The 20,869-nt window shown below is 48.2% G+C and overlaps 1 protein-coding gene across 3 annotated transcripts in view; it reads right to left on the bottom strand.

Moving 5' to 3' along the window:
• The window catches only part of LOC144480210 (neurotrypsin-like), a 55,029-nt gene that overhangs the window by 14,369 nt on the left and 19,791 nt on the right, over positions 1 to 20,869 (bottom strand). For 2 of the 3 annotated variants that reach the window (XM_078199431.1, XM_078199433.1), the window contains 7 exons: positions 18,959 to 19,137; positions 15,431 to 15,572; positions 12,879 to 13,084; positions 9,930 to 10,071; positions 7,591 to 7,796; positions 2,926 to 3,004; positions 677 to 799 (listed from right to left, as the gene is read on the bottom strand). In XM_078199431.1, coding sequence (XP_078055557.1) covers positions 677 to 799; positions 2,926 to 3,004; positions 7,591 to 7,796; positions 9,930 to 10,071; positions 12,879 to 13,084; positions 15,431 to 15,572; positions 18,959 to 19,137 — 1,077 coding nt within the window. The remainder of the gene's footprint in view (positions 1 to 676; positions 800 to 2,925; positions 3,005 to 7,590; positions 7,797 to 9,929; positions 10,072 to 12,878; positions 13,085 to 15,430; positions 15,573 to 18,958; positions 19,138 to 20,869) is intronic. The other variant, XM_078199432.1, reaches the window with a different exon arrangement.

The raw sequence follows: 20,869 nt of genomic DNA, 5'->3' as shown, positions 1-20,869 counted from the left end.
CAGGCCCTTCAGCCCACAAAGTTGTGCCGAACATGAGAGATAGCGATTACCTATAACCCTCTATCTTACTAAGTTCCATGTACTGATCTAAAAGTCTCTTAAAAGACCCTATCGAATCCGCCTCCACCACCGTTGCTGGCAGCCGATTCCACGCACCCACCACCCTCTGGGTGAAAAACTTACCCCTGACATCTCCTCTGTACCTACTCCCCAGCACCTTAAACCCGTGTCCTCTTGTGGCAACCGTTTCAGCCCTGGGAAAAAGCCTCTGACTATCCACTCGATCAATACCTCTCAACATCTTATACACCTCTATCGGGTCACCCCTCATCCTTCGCCTCTCCAAGGAGAAAAGGCCCAGCTCACTCAACCTATCCTCATAAGGCATGCTCCCCAACCCATGAACCCACAACCTTCTGACTCTGATCCACTGAGCCACATTTCGCGGGCTGTAGCCTCAGCACAAACAGCAATGCATCAGGTTCTGCACCGTTACTTCTCCACTTTGAAGTCTGCTGCCAACATAATGCTGAGGTTGGGGGGGAGATTGCCCACTCATATGCAGAAGCCAATATTACATGTCAGCCAGGCTAATAAATCCAAAACGGGGATGGGGAAACCGTGACCAAAGGTACTTTCTAATCGAAAACAAAGGGTTATTCTCTCCTGCACAAACCTCTTGAAGCAGTGAGCTGCAGTCAGCACCCAGCAGTTGTTGATTAACGTGGCCCCACAGAGTAGCCGGCTCTCTCTGTAAAAGGTCTTCAGCCTCAGCGAGGCCTGCCACGGCCACCCACCTCTGCAAACACAGGTCAGAAACCTCCTTACTGAAAAACACCCACAAATACCACTGCCTACTGCAGGCATGTAAAAAGAGTTAACGAAAGAAAGGGTAGCCTACACATTCTGGGTGGGATTCTCCAACCGTTCACGCCAGCGGGATTCTCCCGTCCCGCTGCAGTGAACAGGGATTTGGCTGAGCGCCAAATTCTCTGCCCTCTCTGGCAGCGGCTCAGGGCGTGAACAGTCGGCGAATTAAGGCCCTCGTTGCTTATGTTGAGCCCATACACTAGGGAGGCAGTGGCACAGCCGTATCATCAACAAGGTGGCATAGTGGTTAGCACTACTGCCTCACAAGGCCAGGGACCCGGGTTTGGTTACTGTCTGTGTGGAGTTTGCACATTCTCCCCGTCTCTGCGTATTCCTCCGGGTGCTCCGGTTTCCTCCCACACTCCAAAGATTGTCCATGCTAAATTGACCCGAGTTTCGGGGGGAATTAGCTAGGATAAATGCATGGGATTACAGGGATAGGGTGGGATGGTGCAGACTCAATGGGCCAAATGGCCTTCTTCTGTACTGTAGGGACTCTATGATCACTGTACTAGTAATCCGGAGACCCAGTGTAATGCTCTGGGGGTCTGGATTCGAATCCCACCCACGACAGATGGTGAAATTTGGAATCAAAATCTGGAGTCAAAAGTCTAAAGAAGACAGTGAAACCAATTGTCAATTGTTGTAACAATCCATTTGGTTCATTAATGTCCTTTAGGGAAGGATATCCACCATCTTTGCCTGCTCTGGCCTACATGTGACTCCAGACTCACAGAAATGTCGTTGACCCTTAACTGCCCTCTGGGTTCAAGGGGCAATTAGGGATGGGCAACAGGTGTTGGCCCAGCCAATGACACCTACATCCCTTGAATGAATAACAAAAAAAAATGCACATGTCTTATTCCCATTACAAAAAGCATTCCTGGTTTGAGAAATAGAAGCCGAGGACAGGATTTTCCTAGGAAAAAAAAGGATCAATCGCTTTATTATCTCGATAGAAATAATAGGAGAAAACCTGGAATGGCAAAAGGCCATTAGATCCAGCAAGGCAGCACTTTACAGTCCATCAGAGATTGCAATATTAAAATGACCGGATAATCCTGGGCGGCACGGTGGCACAGTGGTTAGCACTGCGGCCTCACAGTGTCAGGGACCCAGGTTCAATTTCGGCCTCGGGGGGGGTCACTGTCTGTATGGAGTTTGCACATTCTCCCCGTGTCTGCGTGGGTTTCCTCCGGGTGCTCCGGTTTCCTCCCACAGTCCAAAGATGTGCAGATTAGGTGGATTGGCCATATTCAACTGTCTCTTCACGTCAGGGGTTTTGGCAGGGTGGGGTTACGGGGATAGGGCCTGGGTGGGATTGTTGTCGATGCAAGTTTGATGGCCTTCTTCTGCACTGTAGGAATTCTATGATTCTATCAACAGCTACTTGAATCAAGTGTTCTCCTTAGCCCTGTAATCTCTTCCTTAAGTCTCGCGTGAATTTTCATCTATTAATTATTCTATAACCCCCAAACCCCTTTCTCCACTAAAGCTGATCTCTATTCATTTCTAAATAGTGGGCAGCACGGTGGCACAACGGTTAGCACTGCTGCTTCACAGCACCAGGGTACCGGGTTCAATTCCAGCTTTGGGTCACTGTCTGTGTGAAGTTTGCACGTTCTCCCTGTGTCTGTGTGGATTTCCACCGGGTGCTCCGGTTTCCTCCCGCAGTCCAAAGATGAGTGGGTTAGGTGGATTGGCCATGCTAAATTGACCCTAGTGTCAGGGGGATCAGCAGGGTAAATGCATGGGGTTACAGGAATAGGGCCTGGGTGGGATTGTGGTTGGTGCAGACTCGATGGGCTGAATGGCCTTTTCCTGCACTGTAGGGATTCTATGATTCTAAATATATCAACTGACCCAGCACGAACTACTTCTTTTCTAGCGAGTTAGCAGATAGATGAAATAATCTTTGCAATTATTGATTTGCTCTTATCCAAACTAAAGTCAAACTGAGGAAAGTTTAAACTCAGCTGACTATCAGATGACCGTCACCAGTCACCCGATGGATAGAAAAATACCATTGATTACAATATCATTTTTGATTCCTACCTGATCGATTTATTCCCACCAATAATCCGTTTCTTACGACGATTCATCAAACGCAGGCCACACACTGAAGGCAAAGAACCTAAACATCCCAAACAAGATCAATTAATGTTTAAACTAACATTCTTCAGGGTCAAATTTCCACCCAAGTCAATCACAAAATATCATGACCAGAAATGCCAAACGATACATCTTAAATAAAAAGTTTGTTTATTTATTTGTACCACAAGTCGGCTTACATTAACACTGCAATGCAGTTACTGGTGAAAATCCCCTAGTCGCCACACTCTGGGTACACTGAGGGAGAATTTAGCATGTCCTATGCATCTAACCAGCACGTCTTGGGACTGTGGGAGGAAACCAGAGCACCCGGAGGAAACCCACGCAGACACGGGGTGAATGTGCAAACTTTACACAGACAGTGACCCAAACTGGGAATTGAACCTGGGTCTCTGGCGCTGTGAGGCAGCAGTGCTAACCACTGTGCCACCGTGCCACCCTCGATGAGGCCTTAAGGGTTCACAATGGGATTTGAATCTTGCCTGCTTCGTACAATGCCATTGAAGGGATAGATCTAATTCAGAGTCATGTAGCTTATCATGCTTTATTTCCAAATATGGGATAACATACTGCCTATCAATAATGTACAACAGGTTTATTTGGAATCACGAGCTTTCGGAGCGCTGTTCCTTCATCAGGTGAGTGGAGAGGTAGGTTTCACAAACAGGGCATATATAGGCAAAGACACAATTGCAATTGCTCCGAAAGCTCGTGATTCCAAATAAAACATTATCTTGTAATTGTGTCTTTGCCTATATATGTCGTGTTTGTGAAACCTACCTCTCCACTCACCTGAGGAAGAAGCAGAGCTCCGAAAGCTCGTGATTCCAAATATACCTGTTGGACTTTAACCTGGTGTTGTGAGACTTCTTACTGTGCCCACCCCAGTCCAATGCCGGCATCTCCATATCATATCAATAATGTGTCATTTTAAACAAAATATCATAGAACATTACAGTGCAGTACAGGCCCTTCGGCCCTCAATGTTGCGCCGACCTGTGAAAGCAATCTAAAACAAGTGACAAAAATTGTCCATTCTGGCCACCAAGTCTTCTCCTTTGATATTGGGCAGAGCTTTCCTGTCTGGCCCTCCACGGGAATGGTAGCGGGTGGGACTGAATATTTGACGGACCAGTTAAAGGTCCATTGACCTCAGGTGGGAATTTCCGGTCTTGGGGCGCACGCAGCAGGAAAATCCCGCCCAAAATGAGTCAAGTCTTCCCTATCACCTCCAGCTCCTTCCACAAGCAGATACTGGCCCAGTTCTTCCTTGAAATGAGTTAAGTAAAATGGCATTAACTCCTTGGTTAGCACTGCTGCCTCACAGTGCCAGGGACCCGGGTTCAAGTCCGGCCTCGGGTCACTGTCTGTGCGGAGTTTGCACGTTCCCTCCATGTCTGCGTGGGTTTCCTCCGGGTGCTCCGGTCCCCTCCCACAGTCCAAAGATGTGCGGGTTAGGTTAATTGCCCCTTAGTGTCAGGGGGATTAGCAGGGTAAACACGTGGGGTTAGGGTGAAAGGTACTGGGTGGGGTTATTGTCAGTGCAGGCGCAATGGGCCGAATGGCCTCCTTCTGCACTGTAGGGATTCTATGAAACAGTGTTACGGACTCGAATCGTTAACTCTGCTTCGCTCTCACAAATGCTGCCAGGCCTGCTGAGTTTTTCCGGCATTTTCTGTTCTTTATTTCAGATGTCCAGTCCGCGGGATTTTGCTTTCATTCCTGGAACAGGTTGCTTGCTGGGGTCACCAGAGCCTATAGCATGAGGGTGCCGCTTGACATCAGTGTAGCCGAGCAGCCACAGGAACATTGCAGATTGATAATCTACCTGTTTGGCCGCGTTACTAACACACCAAGCTTGACCATCAAGTCCTGGGGTGGGATTCGAACCCAGGGCGTCCAGCTCAGAGGCAGGGACACTTCCCACTGATCCTCAAGACCTTCCTGGTTGACAAAAAAAATTAATTTCTTCCGAGTTTCAATCCTTTTCATGGAATCCCTACAGTACAGAAGGAGGCCATTCGGCCCATCCTGTCTGCACCGACCACAATCCCACCCCGGCCTTATTCCCACAAATCTACCTTGCCAATCCCTCTGACACTAAGGGTCAATTTAGCGTGGCCAATCCACCTAACCCGCACATCTTTGGACTGTGGGAGGAAACCAGAGCACCCGGAGGAAACCCACGCAGACACGGGGAGAACGTGCAAACTCCGCACAGACAGTGATCCAAGCCAGGAATCGGACCCGGGTCCCTGGCACTGTGAGGCAGCAGCGCTAACCACTGTGCCACCGGGCCGCCCCTGCTTGAGGTTTGTCAGTTACTAAATGATTTATGTAAGGGCTGACCAGGGTGGGGCATATTTGAATGAAAGATTATAACAACATTTCTTTCTACACAGATGAAGGAAGTAAAATTGGATTTTCCTGGCTAAGGGTTATATTTGTGAAATTGAGAAGTTTGAAAATCATCTGTTTATTAATTAAAAAATACACCCAGAAGATGCTGTGAGTTATATGATAAGCCTGACGGCATCTGTAAAGAAACAATAAGGGTACCTTTTACCATATCTAATACCTGTAATCATATAAGTAAACCCTTTTTGACAATTTCTTTTGATGGTAATGATAGGGCAGGATGGTGGCACAGTGGTTAGCACTGCTGCCTCACAGCGCCAGGGACCCGGGTTCAATTCCAGCCTTGGGTCACTGTCTATGCGGAGTCTGCACCTTCTCCCCGTGTCTGCGTGGGTTTCCTCTGGGTGCTCCGGTTTCCTCCCACAGTCCGAAAGACTGCAAACGAAAGTCTTTGGTTGGCAGTCAGACTCCCACTTTGACCTTGCCTCGGGTTTGGGAGCACGAGATTGATTTGGCCAAGTGCTGGTTGGGTGCATTGGCCGTGCTAAAATTCTCCCTCAGTATACCCGAACAGGCGCCGGAGTGTGGCGACTAGGGGATTTTTACAGTAACTTCATTGCAGTGTGAATGTAAGCCTACTTGTGACACTAATGAATAAACTTAAAAACTTGTATAATAGGGCTTGGATATTGTGATAAAAACAGAGGCTAAGATTTTCTGGCCCCTCCCGCTTGACAGGGTTTACCAGTCCAGCCAATGGTGACTTCCCCCCCCCCAGCCCCGCGCCCCCAACTAGAATCCACTATCAAGGATTTCATAGCTCAACATTTGGAAGGCAGTGGTATACTCAGGTAAAGTCAACATGGATTTACAAAGGGGAAAAAAATGCTTGACGAATCTATTGGAATTCTTTGAGGATGTAACCAGAGGGTTGACCGAGGAGAACCAGTGGATGGGGTTTATTTAGACTGTCAGAAGGCTTGGATATTGTGATCAGAACATAGGCTGAGATTTTTCGCTGGCAGGGATTTTCCAGTCCTGCCGATGGTGCCCCCCCCCCCATAACCGCGGTGCATTCCCCAGTGAAGGAGGGTATGGGGCACGCAAAATCCCATAGACACTGGTGGGACTGGAAGATCCTGCTATTTGTGATATATATAAATGATTTGGAAGAAGGTGTAACTGGTGTAATCAGCAAGTTTGCAGATGACACGAAGATGGCTGGACTTGCGGATAGCGAAGAGCATTGTCGGGCAATACAACAGGATATAGATAGGCTGGAAAATTGGGCGGAGAGGTGGCAGATGGAGTTTAATCCGGATAAATGCGAAGTGATGCATTTTGGAAGAAATAATGTAGGGAGGAGTTATACAATAAATGGCAGAGTCATCAGGAGTATAGAAACACAGAGGGACCTGGGTGTGCAAGTCCACAAATCCTTGAAGGTGGCAACACAGGTGGAGAAGGTGGTGAAGAAGGCATATGGTATGCTTGCCTTTATAGGACGGGGTATAGAGTATAAAAGCTGGAGTCTGATGATGCAGCTGTATAGAACGCTGGTTAGGCCACATTTGGAGTACTGCGTCCAGTTCTGGTCGCCGCACAACCAGAAGGACGTGGAGGCGTTAGAGAGAGTGCAGAGAAGGTTTACCAGGATGTTGCCTGGTATGGAGGGTCTTAGCTATGAGGAGAGATTGGGTAAACTGGGGTTGTTCTCCCTGGAAAGACGGAGAATGAGGGGAGATCTAATAGAGGTGTACAAGACTATGAAGGGGATAGATAGGGTGAACGGTGGGAAGCTTTTCCCCAGATCAGAAGTGACGTTCACGAGGGGTCACGGGCTCAAGGTGAGAGGGGCGAAGTATAACTCAGATATTAGAGGGATGTTTTTTACACAGAGGGTGGTGGGGGCCTGGAATGCGCTGCCAAGCAGGGTGGTGGAGGCAGACACGCTGACATCGTTTAAGACTTACCTGGATAGTCACATGAGCAGCCTGGGAATGGAGGGATACAAACGATTGGTCTAGTTGGACCAAGGAGCGGCACAGGCTTGGAGGTCCAAAGGGCCTGTTTCCTGTGCTGTACTGTTCTTTGTTCTTTGGCCAATGGTGGGCCTTCTCCATCGCCGGGAAATATGCTGCGGGTGGGCGGGCGGTGGTTTGGACAGTAACTTCCAGCAATAATTCTGAACAAGAATGTCCAATTTTGGGAGATTATCCCACGCGCCCAGTCATGTCCATCAGTACTCACCGCCGCTGCTCAGCACCTCCAGTGGATCTTCCTTGTAATCACAGATGACGCCCGCATCCTCACTGTGCCAGCAGTTGTGGATTCCGAAGCCGGACGTGCCACACTCATCCAGGGAATTCTCGTGGCCGGCGCATCTCACATTGTCCAGGTGGATAGCTCCATGTCCCTCCCCAAAATAGGCCATCGTTCTGGCTTTGGATTGGCCACTGCAAGGGAAAGAGTCTTTTGTTGACAGTCAGATTCAGGTCTGGGGGCAGGAAATTTGGTCATTGAGTTCCCCAACTACTCAAACATACAACAAAGTTATTGACACAAGAAATCTGCCCCCCCCCCCTCCCCGCCCCCCTCACCTCTGTGTTTCTGACCTTTTAAAGTTTTTTAAAATTTATTAGTCACAAGTAAGGCTTACATTAACACTGCAATGAAGTTACTGTGAAATCCCCCCAGTCGTCACAGTCCGGCACCTGTTCGGGTCAATGCACCTAACCAGCACGCCTTTCAGAATGTGGGAGGAAACTCACGCAGACACGGGGAGAACGTGCAAACTCCACACAGACAGTGACCCAAGCCGGGAATTGAACCCAGGTCCCTGGCGCTGTGAGGCAGCAGTGCTAACCACTGTGCCACCTTGCCACCCCCGCTAACACAATTCCATCCGTTGGTGATTGGAGGAATTTTTACTCACGATGGCAAATCCTTCTGCCGCGGAGAGTCCAGAACAACATTAAACCATGAGCTAGGAGGCCCCTTTTGGGGTGATATACAGAAGCACTTCTTCACACAAAGGGCGGTGGGAATCTGGAACTCTATCCCTGATAAAGGCTGGGGGGGTGGCTGGCGGGGGTGGGGGAATGGTGGCTGGAGATGAGGATCTATTGAATATGTCAAAACTGAGAATTCATCAGGTCAAGGGTTTCAAGACAAGAAGATGGAGTTAAGATTCAGGTGGGCCACGATCGAATTGAGTGGGGGTTTGAGGAACTGGTTGGACTCCGCAGAGCTTTTTATATCCACATGGAATTATTTTGCTTTGGTTATCAATGAAGGGAAAAATGGCGCTATTTTATTAGAATAGCGGAGAATAAAGGGTGCCTAACACGATGAATAATGGGATGAAATAGAAAGAAGATGTCACTGGGGGTGTGGGGGGGTCTCACATGCGGCTGTTAGGTCAGCAGAAATCCTGGATAAACAGTGAAAATAATGTTTCCCCATTGGCTGATGTTATGGTGGCCAATCAGGGGGAACCGCTGAGGAAATTCCCTGAATGGTAGAAATCATAGAATCCCTACAGTGCTGGAGGAGGCCATTTGGCCCATCGATTCTGGACCAACTCTCCACAAGAACATCCCACCCAGGCCCACCCCCACACACCCTATCCCCGTAACCCTACACATTTACCATGGATAATCCCCGTAACCTACTCATCTTGGGATACTGAGGGGCAATTTAGCAATCCTATAAAATCCTATAGATAGTAAGTTGTTACTGGAGGTTATCAAAACTGTAATTCAAATAGGAACCCTACAGTGCAGAAGGAGCCCATGCACCGACCACAATTCCACCCAGGGCCTATCCCCTTAATCCCACATATTTACCCCGCTAATTCCTCTAACCTACACATCCCAGGACACTAGGACCATGCAATTTGGCGTGGTCAATCCGCCTAACCCGCACATCTTTGGAGTGCGGGAGGAAACCAGAGCACCCGGAGGAAACCCACGCAGACACGGGGAAAATGTGCAAACTCCACACAGAGAGCGACCCAAGCCGGGAATCGAACCCGGGTCCCTGATGCTGTGAGGCACAGTAAGAAGTCTCACAACACCAGGTTAAAGTCCAACAGGTTTATTTGGGAGCACAAGCTTTCGGAGCACTGCTCCTTCTTCAGGTGAGTGAGGCAGCAGTGCTGACCACTGTGCCACCGTGCCGCCCTCAGATGATTTGATCTTACATTTTGTTTCTATTTTGTCTCTCTCTTATTTCAATATTCCTCTTCCTTCCTGTTTCCATTTTTATTCCAATTGGACTCCTCTCCTTCTTTGATGTATCTCCATCCTTGAAGTGAATTGGTGAAGAAGATGGAGCGTCCACGGAATTCCCAATTATATTATTATCGACTTGCATTCCCCATCATTTGCAACGATGGAAAAATACTCAACACCGGAGATGCCCATTTGGGTAATTTCATCGGAAGAGGAATGTAATGCCAATGTATTGTCAATACGTGTCTCAATGTTCTGAATGTGGCCACTGGGTGTGTTTTAGTTGGGTGTTTTGGACTGAAGCGTTCAGAGGGATGATCGGGTGTTTTAAGACGGCCATGCTCCATGACTCACCTGTAACCCAACTGCCTGCAGACGACCCGCGCGTCCCTGTCCGTCCATCCGTCGTCGCAGACACTTCCCCATTCTCCGTTTAGGAACACCTCCACTCGCCCCTCTTTCCTGTTCTCTCCATCCACAAGCCGGACAAGTGGCCCTGTAAACGCAGCATAGGCATATCACAGAAGGAGGGCTGCTGTGAAAGGCAGGAGAAAAGCCACCCACCAGCCCAGGGAAGCTCCACATTTAATAGTTCTTAACCCTGCATGCGCCGTCTGACCATAATTCAGGGACGTCTCTGATTTTGCGCCATCGCTCTGGCCTGTTTGTAATCCCATCCCTCTCTATAATGTGTCCTAATCTTGTCCGTCACACCATTCACAGGATTTTACAACCACACTCGGGCGAGGCTTGTAAAATCCTGCCCAAGGTGTATTCCGGTCTGCGAGCCTCATCCGCCCCAATTCCGGGGCGAGCGTGCCGGTAAAATTCCGGCAGATATGTCCAAAATCAAGAGGGATTTTGACAGAGTGAATAAGGGGAAATTGTTTCCAGTGACATGAGGGCCAGTAACCAGAGGGACATAGGCTGCAGGTGAGACCAGCGGAGGAACTAGAGGTGACATAAGGAGAATTTGCTTTTTAACAGGGCAAATTGTTGTGATCTGAAATTTCGAAAATGAAATGGAGGTAGATTCGAGAGTAACTTTCAAAAAGAATGAGATAAATAGAATCCCTACAGTGCAGAAGGAGGCCATTTGGCCCATCAAGTCCGCACTGACTCTCCGACAGAGCATCCCACCCATGCTCTATCCTCATAATCTCATGCATTTACCCTGCTTATTTCCCTAACCTACACATCTTGGGACAGTAAGGGGCAATTTAGCATGGCCAATCCACCTAACCTGCACATTTTGGGACAGTAAGGGGCAATTTAGCATGGCCAATCCACCCAACCTGCACATTTTGGGACAGTAAGGGGCAAGTTAGCATGGCCAATCCACCTAACCTGCACATCTTTGGACTGTGGGAGGAAACCCACGCAGACACGGGGTGAACATGCAAACTCCACACAGACAGTGACCCAAGCCAGGAATCGAACCCGGGTCCCTGGCGCTGTGAGGCAGCAGTGCTAACCACTGTGCCACCGGCCACCCTAATACTAGAAAGGAAAACCATTCTAGGATGGTGAAGATAATGAGGGAAGTGGAACCAATTGGATCACTCTACAACAAGCAGGATGGGCCGAATGGCTTCCTTCTATGCTGTATCATTCTATGAAGTACTTTGGGGACACATCTGAGAATGGTGATCAGACTGTATCTTGTTTTGTCTAAAACATTGTACCTGGCCATATGATTAAAATGTTTGTCAAGGGCAGAAACCTTGGGGTGGTGCCTTCTAACACAATAAGGTAGACGTAACGACACTTATGGCAACACTCATTTGCCTGCCCTTCGATCAAAACTCCTACAGCAGTAGAATTACTTAGAGCTTATAGTGCAGAAACAGGCCAGTCGGCCCATCTGGCCAATTAATGCTGGGTGTTTATGCTCCACCTGAGCATTCTCCTGCCTTACTTCACCTGACCCTATCCGTGTATTCTTCACCATGCACTCACACGCAGGGAGACATTCTCGGCTAACAAAAGGAATATGGTCAAGCCTTGTACCTTGTTACCCAGGGAGCCTGTTCCCCATTGCTTCCTCCATGGCAATGCCCTGGCCAATCAGAGTCAACTAATTAGCAAGGGGTGACACGGTAGCACAGTGGTTAGCACTGCTGCCTCACAGCTCCATGGACCCGGGTTCGATTCCCGACTTGGGTCACCGTCTGTATGGAGTCTGCACATTCTCCCTGTGTTTGCGTGGGTTTCCCTCCGGGTGCTCCGGTTTCCTCCCACACTCCAAAGATGTGCGAGTTAGGTGCATTGGCCATGCTAAATTGCCCTTTAGTGTCCCGGGATGCGTAGGTTAGAGGGATTAGTGGGGTAAATATATGGGGTTGTGGAGATAGGGCCTGGTTGGGATTGTTGTCAGTGCAGACTTGATGGGCCGAATGACCTCCTTCTGCACTGTAGAGTTTCTATGATTTTCCCCTATATCATGAACTGTTGTGACCATTTGAAATTTGGCATTCTAGCATGGGTGGAAGATGTCTATCTTTTCTTTTTTTAAATTCATTGAGGGACATGGGCGTCACTGGCTGGGCCAGCATTTATTGCCCATCCCTAGTTGCCCGAGGGCAGTTGAGAGTCAACCACATTGCTGTGGCTCTGGAGTCACATGTAGGCCAGGCCAGGTAAGGATGGCAGATTTCCTTCACTAAAAGACATTAGTGGGTTTTTCCAACAATCGATAATGGTTTCAGGGTCATCAGTAGATTCTTAATTCCAGATTTTTAAAAATTGGATTCAAATTCCACCATCTGCTGTGGCGACTTTTGAACCCGGGTCCCCAGAACATTAGCTGAGTTTCGGGATTAATAGTCGAGCGATAATACCACCAGCCCATCGCCTCCCCCCTAATCCAGTCAGATAAACACATGAGGAAGAAATGAGAGGCTGATGGAGTGAGATGAAGAGGAGGATTGGTGTATAAACACAAGTATGGATGAACTGTTTCTCGACGCTACACTCATAGAATCTCTACAGTGCAGAAAGAGGCCATTAGGTCCATCAAGCCTGCTCTGACAACACTTCCACCCAGGCCCTATATCTGTAACCCCATGTACTAGATTCTTAATTCCAGATTTTTTTATTGAATTCAAATTCCACCATCTGCCGTGGCGGGATTCGAACCCGGGTCCCCAGAACATGAGCTGCGTTTCTGCATTAATAGTCTAGCGATAATACCACTAGGCCATCGCCTCCCGATGTCCTTCAGCGATACTCTTCTATCCCTTCCTCAGGCACTCCTGCAGCCTCCCCGTAAAAGCGTTCGCTGGGAAACTGCGTGTTTCTTACCGAAATTAGACTGGCTTATTTTATTGTCCTCCTCCTGGGCACAGATCACGCCCACGTCCTCGTGATGCGAGCAGTCGTGTTGGCCCCAGTTGCTCCGAGCGCACGCCAGAAGGTTGGGTTCAGCCCCCGTGCAGGCCACCTCATCCAGGAGTATGAAGCCGAGTCCCTGTCCGAATCTGGCCTCGGGGGTGACGACGCCAGGGCCACTAATCAATGAGAAACACAAAGACCTGATGCAGCAAGAACAATCTCCGAAAGGCTGCAAAGTTCGACTATATTCAGATCCTACTAAGAACAAAGAACAGTACAGCACAGGAAACAGGCCCTTCGGCCCTCCAAGCCTGTGCCGCTCCTTGGTCCAACTAGACCAATCGTTTGTATCCCTCCATTCCCAGGCTGCTCATGTGACTATCCAGGTAAGTCTTAAACGATGTCAGCGTGCCTGCCTCCACCACCCTACTTGGCAGCGCATTCCAGGCCCCCACCACCCTCTGTGTAAAAAACATCCCTCTAATATCTGACTACTAAAAAACCATTCTGTGTCGGAGAAAATAATTCAAGTTATTCCAGCACAAGTTCAGCAAATTTAATCGACCTTATTTCACATGACTCCAATTTTCATTAATTTGAATCGAGCAACTTCAAATTAACAGAACTGGACTGTTATTTCCTCAAAGACACTGCCAGCATGTATTATAAAACAGGCAATTTCTTTAAAGCTCCATTTAGTTCTGTATTCTTTATGTGATCTTAATATAGAATCTCTACAGAAGGAAGCCATTCGGTGCATCGAATCTGCACCGACCACAATCCCACCCAGGCCCGATTCCTGTAACCCCAGATGTTTACCCTGCTAATCCCCTGACACTAGGGTCATGGCCAATCCACCTAACCCGCACATCTTTGGACTGTGGGAAGAAACCGGAGCACCCGGAGGAAACCCACGCAGACACGGGGAGAACGTGCAAACTCCACACAGACAGTGACCCAAGCCGGGAATTGAACCCGGGTCCCCGGTGTTGTGAGGCAGCAGTGCTAACCATTGTGCCACCGTGCCGTCCCTAAAAATGCTTCAGAATTGTTGTGTGTGGTTGAAGCTGTTGTCAGGAGTGGGGTCTTCTGAAAATATCTACATGTCACATCCCGAGATAGAGTATTTCTTTTCTCCCCTTCACGTCCTTTGCTTGAGGCATTTCATTCCTTCCAAGGGACACTTGTCTTCATGCACGGTACTCGAGTGAGGCAGAGAATGTATATATTGTGATTCACACAGGGGCGGCATGGCGGCACGGTGGTTAGCGCTGCTGCCTCACAGTGCCGGGGACCCAGGTTCGATTCCAGAATTGTGTGACTGTCTGTTGTGGAGTCTGCACGTTCTCCCCGTGTCTGAGTGGGTTTCCTCTGGGTGCCCCAGTTTTCTCCCACAGCCCAAAGATGTGAATGTTAGGTGGATTGGCCGTGCTAAATTGCCGCTTAATGTCCAAAGAAATGCGGGTTAGGTGGATTGGCCATGGTAAATGTGTGGGATTACAGGGATAGGATGGGTGGGCTTGGGTCAGATGCTCTTTTGGAGAGTCGGTGCAGACTCAATGGGCCAAATGGCCTTCTGCATTGTGGGGATTCTATGGGTATCGCAAGTGTGTGGAGACAGAAACCAAAAGGTCTTTTCCTGTCCATCATTGTGCACCTGTACTATCCTTTATAAAAGACTTTCATTTATATATCACCCTTCACAACCTCAGCATATCGCAAAGTACCGTTTACTCATTGAAGCACTTTTGAAGTGTAGCCAGTGTTGTAATGTAGGAAACACAGCAAGCTCCCACGAACAACAATGTGATAATGATCGGATAATCTGTTTTGAGTGATACTAACTTCCCGGATAAATATTGGTCAGGACACCAGGGAAAACTCGCCTCCAAAACAGACCACGGAATCTTTTATATCCACCCCGAGAAAGCAGCCAGAGACTTGGGTTTAATAGCTCACTCTAAAAGTGGCTTTTCTGACAGTGCAGCTCTCGCTCAGTCCAGCACGGGAGTGTCAACCTATGTCCCGGAGTGGGACCTGAACCCACAATCGTCTGACTCAAGGGCACGGTGGCACGGTGGTTAGCACTGCTGCCTCACAGCGCCAGGGACCCGGGTTCGATTCCCGGTTTGGGTCACTGTCTGTGTAAAGTCTGCACGTTCTCCCCGTGTCTGCGTGGGTTTCCTCCGGGTGCTCCGGTTTCCTCCCACAGTCTGAAAGACGTGCTGGTTAGAGTGCGTTGGCCGTGCTAAATTCTCCCTCAGTGTACCCGAACAGGCGCTGGAGTGTGGCGACTAGGGGATTTTCACAGTAACTTCACTGCAGTGTTAATGTAACCCTACTTGTGACACTAATAAATAAACTTTAAACTGAGTGCGACCAATTGACAGGGAAAAAGCAGGGCAATGAGATGAATTGGATGGCTCTTTCAAAGTGCTAGCATGAGCACAGTGGGCCGAAGGGCCTCCTTCTGCATTGTATCGTTCTATAAAATACAGGATGTCGAAAGAATTCGAGGTTACCTGAATCCAAGCTGGCGGCAAACAACCTGAGCATTCAGGTCTGTCCAATTGTCATCACACACCGTACCCCACGCTCCGTTGCGATAGATTTCCAATCTCCCCTCGCTGGAATCCCTGCCTCCAACCAGTCGGACCATTCCGTCTGCAGCAATCATCCGTTGCGTACACATTTATTTTGGACGGAGGGGAGAAAAATTCAGAGCGTCGGTTGAAAGGAGGCAAATCGTCATGTCGAAATAACTTAAAAGACTTCACACATGAATTATTTCTGGTCCCTTGCTGTGTACAGACATGCCACGGCTATCCCTGGGCAGGAATGTTCTCAAGAATTAATTAGGAGAATGGTCAACTAATGCGATTCATTTTTGATGGCAGTGACTGAGGGAGGACTGTTGATGAGACGGGTAGAATCACAAGGCCCTTGGATAGGGGAAGGATGAAAGTGGAGGCTCTGATGGAAGGTCATCAACCTGGGATGTTACCGCTGCTTCTCTCCCAACAGTTGCTGCCTGGCCCTGCTGAATATTTCATAGAAAGAAACCAGAGAAACCCTACAGGGCAGAAGGAGGCCATTCAGCCCTTTAAGTCTGCACCGACAACAATCCCACCCAGGCCCTGTCTATCCCCACGACCCCATATATTTGCCCCACTAATCCCTCTAACCTACGCATCCCGGGACACTAAGGGGCAATTTTAGCACGGCCAATCAACCTAACCTGCACATTTTTGGAGTGTGGGAGGAAACCGGAGCACCCGGAGGAAACCCACGCAGACATGGGGAGAACGTGCAAACTCCACACAGACAGTGACCCAAGCCGGGAATTGAACCCAGGACCCTGGAGCTGTGAGGCAGCAGCGCCGCCCGGGTGGGGGTGCTTTTTCTGTTCTTACTTTTCATCTCCAATGTCTGCAATATTTTGCCTTTGATCTTAAAGTTCTCATCCACGTCTTCATGGCACCACCCCCCCCCCTCCCCCACTATCTCTGTAACCTCCTCCAGCCCCAAAACTCTCCACAATATCTTGCACCCCTCTAATTCTGGTTTCTGGAGCATCCCCAATTTTAATTTCTCCGCTTGCCTTCCTAATTTGGTCCAAATTCTTTCATGGGATGTGGATGTCGCTGGCTGGGCTAGCATTTATTCTCCGTCCCTGATGACCCTTGGACTGAGTGGCTTGCTCAGTTACTCAACAATGAATCACATTGCTATCATAAAAGCAATATACTGCCGATGCTGGAATCTGAAACCAAAACAGAAAGTGCTGGAAAACCTCAGCAGGTCTGGCAGCCTCTGTGGGGAGAGATTGGAGCCCAACGTTTCGAGTCTGGATGACCCTTCGTCAGAGCCACATTGCTGTGGGCTCTGGAGTCACATGTAGGCCAGACCAGGTAAGGGCGGCAGATTTCCTTCCCTAAAGGACATTCGCGAACCAGAGGGAATTTTACAATAATCGACAACGGTTAGATTTTTACTGAATTCAAATTTCACCATCTGCGGTGGTGGGATTCGAACCCAGGTCCCCAGAGCATTACCCAGGGACTCTGAATTACTAGTAGCAGATTACAATACACCGTCACTCCGCCCCCTGGCTGTACCTGCCACTGGGTACACCAAAACAGCCTGCCTCATTTCATTGAATGATTCCTAACTCTCCATAAGTGTAACATTTTCTTTCTAACCTCGTTTGCAAAAGTTCTCAAGGAATTTTTTGTTAAATTATTGTTTATTGCCTCTGTGATTTTTCTTGCCGCAGCGTTCTGGGAACCAGTCTTTAAATCCTGGAGAGTCGACTACACCAGTCAACGCACTCAATTCTATTTAAAGATTAAAACTATCCAGGGTGGATCAGAGGGAATGTCCACACCACATGGACTGCAGTGTTTCAAGAAGACAGCTCACCGCCACCTTCTCAAGGGCAACAAGGGATGGGCAATAAAGCACCCACAACCCGGGAATGAATAAAGTCAAATACAGGGGTACAAAGAACGAAAAGAACAAAGAAAATTACAGCACAGGAACAGACCCTTCGGCCCTCCAAGCCTGCACCGACCATGCTGCCTGACTTAACTAAAACCCCCTACCCTTCCAGGGACCACATCCCTCTATTCCCATCCTATTCATGTATTTGTCAAGATGCCCCTTAAAAGTCTCTACCGTATCCGCTTCCACTACCTCCCCCGGCAACAAGTTTCAGGCACCCACCACCATCTGTGTAAAAAATCTGCCTCGTACATCTCCTTTAAACCTTGCCCCTCGCACCTTAAACCTATGCCCCCTAGTAATTGGCTCTTCCACCTGGGAAAAAGCTTCTGACTATCCACTCTGTCCATGCCTCTCATAATCTTGTAGACTTCTATCAGGTCAACCCTCAACCCTCGTCGTTCCAGTGAGAACAAACCAAGTTTCTCCAACCTCTCCTCATAGCTAATGCCCTTCATACCAGGCAACATCCTGGTAAATCTTTTCTGTACCCTCTCCAAAGCCTTCACATCCTTCTGGTAGTGTGGTGACCAGAATTGAACACTATACTCCCAAGTGCGGCCGAACTAAGGTTCTATAAAGCTGCAACATGACTTGCCAATTTTTAAACTCAATGCCCCGGCCGATGAAGGCAAGCATGCCGTATACCTTCTTGACTACCTTCTCCACCTGCATTGCCACTTTCAGTGACCTGTGTACCTGTACACCCAGATCCCTTTGCCTATCAATACACTTAAGGGTTCTGCCATTTACTGGATATTTCCTATCTGAATTAAACCTTCCAAAATGCATTACCTCACATTTGTCCGGATTAAACTCGATCTGCCATCTCTCCGCCCAAGTCTCTAACTGATCTATATCCTGCTGTATCCTCTGATGGTCCTCATCGCTATCCGCAAATCCACCAACCTTTGTGTCATCCGCAAACTTACTAATCAAACCAGTTACATTTTCCTCCAAATCATTTCTATATATTACAAACATTGTGACATTGAAAGGTGTGATAACTCCCATGGGTTCCATGGGGAAATCACTATTAGATCTCCCTATGGGGCTTGCTGAATATGGGTTCCTTTGGTAACTGGCAACAGCTGGCATCATCACCTGAGCCCTTTATAAAGCAGACACCAGGAAGGGTTTGCAGAACGGTTGTCCTGGTTGGGACTTGTGTATGGACGCCACAGAGTAGTGGCTCAATTTTGAGTTTAACAATAGATACCATTCCTTTCCAGTTGGACTTCATCGGCCGGGGCATTGAGTTTAACAATTGGCAAGTCATGTTGCAGCTTTATAGAACCTTAGTTGGGAGTATAGTGTTCAATTCTAGTCGCCACACTACCAGAAGGATGTGGAGGCTTTGGAGAGGGTACAGAAAAGATTTACCAGGATGTTGCCTGGTATGGAGGGCATCATGAAAGGGTTGGAGCTAAATTCTACTGTCAGTCTTGGTGGTGGGAGGTCAGCTATTTTGAATGTGAAACTTCTCTCTGCAGCACCCCCTCCCCCGCGCCCCCAATAAATCAACTTAAAACACAGGAACTACATACCTGTAAATGGGTTACAGGAGACTCCAGCATCTTCCGCATGCTCACAGTTGTGCTGTCCCCAATGGCTTTTCTTACACTCGTCCAGATACAGTTCATTGCCTGTGCATTCAACTTCATCCAATAGTATTGGGCCAGACCCGTGTCCAAAGTGGGACCACATCCAGGACCTGGCAGTCCCACTATGGAAGGAAGAGACAAGTACAGGCGTTCACCTCCGAAACCAACCACACCAGCTTCAGTAAGTGTCACTTTATATGTGCTTAATTAAACCCCCAAGCGATGCTCTCCGCCTCCATATATAATTAACAACATTTGATATACAATTAACAGAACAGAAACATATACCTTATAGGTGTTTACATTAGAACATTAGAACATTACAGCGCAGTACAGGCTCTTCAGCCCTCGATGTTGCGCCGACCTGTGAAACCAATCTAAAGCCCATTTAACCTACACTATTCCAATATCATCCATATGTTTATCCAATGACCATTTAAATGCCCTTAATGTTGGCGAGTTCACTACTGTTGCAGGCAGGGCATTCCACGCCCTTACTACTCTCTGAGTAAAGAACCTACCTCTGACATCTGTCCTATATCTATTACCCCTCAATTTAAAGCTATGTCCCCTCGTGCTAGCCATCACCATCCGAGGAAAAAGGCTCTCACTGTCCACCCTATCTAATCCTCTGATCATCTTGTATGCCTCTATTAAGTCACCTCTTAACCTTCTTCTCTCTAACGAAAACAGCCTCAAGCCCCTCAGCCTTTCCTCATAAGACCTTCCCACAATACCAGGCACCATCCTGGTAAATCTCCTCTGCACCCTTTCCAATGCTTCCACATCCTTCCTATAATGCGGCGACCAGAACTGTACGCAATACTCCAAGTGCGGCCGCACCAGAGTTTTGTACAGCTGCAACATGACCTCATGGCTCCGAAACTCAATCCCCCTACCAATAAAAGCTAACACACCGTACGCCTTCTTAACAACCCTATCAACCTGGGTGCCAACTTTCAGGGATTTATGCACATGGACACCGAGATCTCTCTGCTCATCCACACTACCAAGTATCTTACCATTAGCCCAGTACTCTGTATTCCTGTTACTCCTTCCAAAGTGAATCACCTCACACTTTTCCGCATTAAACTCCATTTGCCACCTCTCAGCCCAGCTCTGCAGCTTATCTATGTCCCTCTCTAACCTGCAACATCCTTCCGCACTGTCCACAACTCCACCGACTTTAGTGTCATCCGCAAATTTACTAACCCATCCTTCTACGCCCTCATCCAGGTCATTTATAAAAATGACAAACAACAGTGGCCCCAAAACAGATCCTTGCGGTACACCACTAGTAACTGAACTCCAGGATGAACATTTCCCATCAACCACCACCCTCTGTCTTCTTACAGCTAGCCAATTTCTGATCCAAACCACTAAATCACCCTCAATCCCATGCCTCTGTATCTTCTGCAATAGCTTACCATGGGGAACCTTATCAAATGCTTTACTGAAATCCATATACACCACATCAACTGTTTTACCCTCATCCACCTTTTTGGTCACCTTCTCAAAGAACTCAATAAGGTTTGTGAGGCACAACCTACCCTTCACAAAACCGTGTTGACTATCCCTAATCAAATTATTCCTTTCTAGATAATTATAAATCCTATCTCTTATAATCCTTTCCAAAACTTTTCCCACAACAGAAGTAAGGCTCACTGGTCTATAATTACCAGGGTTGTCTCTACTCCCCTTCTTGAACAAGGGGACAACATTTGCTATCCTCCAGTCTTCTGGTACTATTCCTGTAGACAATGACGACATAAAGATCAAAGCCAAAGGCTCTGCAATCTCCTCCCTAGCTTCCCAGAGAATCCTAGGATAAATCCCATCCGGCCCAGGGGACTT

Source organism: Mustelus asterias, chromosome 28 (assembly GCF_964213995.1).
Source record: "Mustelus asterias chromosome 28, sMusAst1.hap1.1, whole genome shotgun sequence".
NCBI lineage: Eukaryota > Metazoa > Chordata > Chondrichthyes > Carcharhiniformes > Triakidae > Mustelus > Mustelus asterias.
Note: the sequence above shows the minus strand (reverse complement) of the source record. Positions and strands in the feature narration are given on the sequence as shown.